We start from the raw sequence: 3,204 nt of genomic DNA, 5'->3' as shown, positions 1-3,204 counted from the left end.
ACACACACACTCCCTCCTCCCCACACACACACACACACTCCCCCCTCCCCACACACACACTCCCCCCTCCCCACACACACACACTCCCCCCTCCCCACGCACACACACACCCCTCCCCCTCCTCACACACACACTCTCCCCCCTCCCCCCACACACATACTCACTCCCCCCTCCCCCCACACACACCCACTCCCCCCTCCCCACACACACACACACTCACTCCCCCCTCCCCACACACACACACTCACTCCCCCCATCCCACACACACACACACTCCCCCCTCCCCCACACACACACACACTCCCCCCTCCCCACACACACACACACTCATTGCCCCCTCCCCACACACACACACTCACTGCCCCCTCCCCACACACACTCACTCCCCCCCCTCCCCACATACACACCCACTCCCCCCTCCCCCCACACACACACACCCACTACCCCCTCCCCACACACACACCCACTCCCCCCTCCCCCCACAAACACACACCCACTCCCCCCTCCCCACACACATACCCACTCCCCCCCTCCCCACACACACACTCCCCCCTCCCCACACACACACACACTCTCCCCTCCCCACACACACACACACACACTCCCCCCTCCCCACACACACACACACACACTCATTGCCCCCTCCCCCCACACACACACTCCCCCCTCCCCACACACACACACACACTCCCCCCTCCCCACACACACACCCCTCCCCCCTCCCCACACACACACACCCCTCCCCCTCCTCACACACACACACACACCCCTCCCCCTCCTCACACACACTCTCCCCCCTCCCCACACACACACACACACTCCCCCCTCCCCCCACATACACACTCACTCCCCCCTCCCCCCACACACACACCCACTCCCCCTCCCCCCACACACACACACTCTCCCCACCCCACACACACACCCCTCCCCACACACACTCACTGCCCCCTTCCCCACACACACACACACTCCCCCCTCCCCACACACACACACTCCCCCCTCCCCACACACACACACTCCCCCCCCCCACACACACACACTCCCTCCCCCCTCCCCACACACACACTCCCCCCTCCCCACACACACACACTCCCCCCTCCCCACACACACACTCCCCCCCCTCCCCACACACACACTCCCCCCCCCCCACACACACACACTCCCTCCCCCCCTCCCCACACACACACTCTCCCCTCCCCACACACACACCCTCCCCACACACACTCACTCCCCCCTCCCCACACACACACACTCCCCCCTCCCCACACGCTCCCCCCTCCCCACACACACACACTCCCCCCTCCCCACACACACACGCTCCCCCCTCCCCACACACACACACACACTCCCCCCTCCCCACACACACACACACACACACTCCCCCCTCCCCACACACACACACTCCCCCCTCCCCACACGCTCCCCCCTCCCCACACACACACACTCCCCCCTCCCCACACACACACACTCCCCCCTCCCCACACACACACGCTCCCCCCTCCCCACACACACACACTCCCCCCTCTCCACACTCCCCCCCCCCCCACACACACACTCCCCCCTCCCCACACACACACACTCCCCCCCCCACACACACACACTCCCCCCCCCACACACACACACTCCCCCCCCCCCACACACACACACTCCCCCCTCCCCACACACACACACTCCCGCCCCCCCCACACACACACACTCCCCCCCCACACACACACACTCCCCCCTCCCCACACACACACACTCCCCCCTCCCCACACACACTCCTCCCCCCCCCCCCCACACACACACTCCCCCCCTCCCCACACACACACACTCCCCCCTCCCCACACACACACACTCCCCCCTCCCCACACACACACACTCCCGCCCCCCCCACACACACACACTCCCCCCCCCCACACACACACACTCCCCCCTCCCCACACACACACACTCCCCCCCCCCCCCCACACACACACACTCCCCCTTCACATGCAGGAGCAGCGGAGAGTGAATGTCTGCTTACACATTCCACTGGCTGTTATTCCGGGGTGTCGCAGACTAACAATCGGCATCTCCAGGATCTCCAGTCGGCTGCACAGTTCAATGAGATCGTGCTCCAGGTTCCCAGTGCACACATAGTCCTCTAGAGAAACACAGGAGAAAACCAGACATTCACACTCTTCCACAAGCACAGTGTTACAGTGAGGGGTGTGGGGTATATCAGTGTGTTACAGTGAGGGGTGTGGGGTATATCAGTGTGTTACAGTGAGGGGTGTGGGGTATATCAGTGTGTTACAGTGAGGGGTGTGGGGTATATCAGTGTGTTACAGTGAGGGGTGTGGGGTATATCAGTGTCTGACAGTGAGGGGTGTGGGGTGTATCAGTGTGTTACAGTGAGGAGTGTGGGTTATATCAGTGTGTTGCAGTGAGGGGTGTGGGTTATATCAGTGTGTTACAGTGAGGGGTGTGGGGTGTATCAGTGTGTTACAGTGAGGGGTGTGGGTTATATCAGTGTGTTACAGTGAGGGGTGTGGGGTGTATCAGTGTGTTACAGTGAGGGGTGTGGGGTATATCAGTGTGTTACAGTGAGGGGTGTGGGGTATATCAGTGTGTTACAGTGAGGGGTGTGGGGTATATCGATGTGTTGCAGTGAGGGGTGTGGGGTATATCAGTGTGTTGCAGTGAGGGGTGTGGGTTATATCAGTGTGTTGCAGTGAGGGGTGTGGGGTATATCAGTGTGTTACAGTGAGGGGTGAGGGGTGAGGGGTGTGGGGTATATCAGTGTGTTACAGTGAGGGGTGTGGGGTATATCAGTGTGTTACAGTGAGGGGTGTGGGGTATATCAGTGTGTTACAGTGAGGGGTGTGGGGTGTATCAGCGTGTTACAGTGAGGGGTGTGGGGTATATCAGTGTGTTACAGTGAGGGGTGTGGGGTATATCAGTGTGTTACAGTGAGGGGTGTGGGGTGTATCAGCGTGTTACAGTGAGGGATGTGGGGTATATCAGTGTGTTACAGTGAGGGGTGTGGGGTATATCAGTGTCTGACAGTGAGGGGTGTGGGGTGTATCAGTGTGTTACAGTGAGGAGTGTGGGTTATATCAGTGTGTTACAGTGAGGGGTGTGGTGTGTATCAGTGTGTTACAGTGAGGGGTGAGGGGTGTGGGATATATCAGTGAGTTACAGTGAGGGGTGTGAGGTATATCACTGTGTTACAGTGAGGGG

General features: G+C 60.8%; 1 protein-coding gene across 1 annotated transcript in view; it reads right to left on the bottom strand.

Moving 5' to 3' along the window:
• LOC140464242 (leucine-rich repeat-containing protein 71-like) overlaps positions 1 to 2,152 on the bottom strand; it is a 32,221-nt gene extending 30,069 nt beyond the window's left edge. The window contains exon 1 of the mRNA XM_072559087.1: positions 2,006 to 2,152. Within this exon, the coding sequence (XP_072415188.1) occupies positions 2,006 to 2,054 (49 nt within the window). The 5' untranslated portion in view covers positions 2,055 to 2,152. The remainder of the gene's footprint in view (positions 1 to 2,005) is intronic.
• Positions 2,153 to 3,204: the final 1,052 nt, after the last annotated feature.

The sequence above is a fragment of the Chiloscyllium punctatum genome, chromosome 39 (genome assembly GCF_047496795.1).
Source record: "Chiloscyllium punctatum isolate Juve2018m chromosome 39, sChiPun1.3, whole genome shotgun sequence".
Classification (NCBI taxonomy): Eukaryota; Metazoa; Chordata; class Chondrichthyes; order Orectolobiformes; family Hemiscylliidae; genus Chiloscyllium; species Chiloscyllium punctatum.
This window is presented reverse-complemented; position numbering and strand designations above follow the sequence as displayed.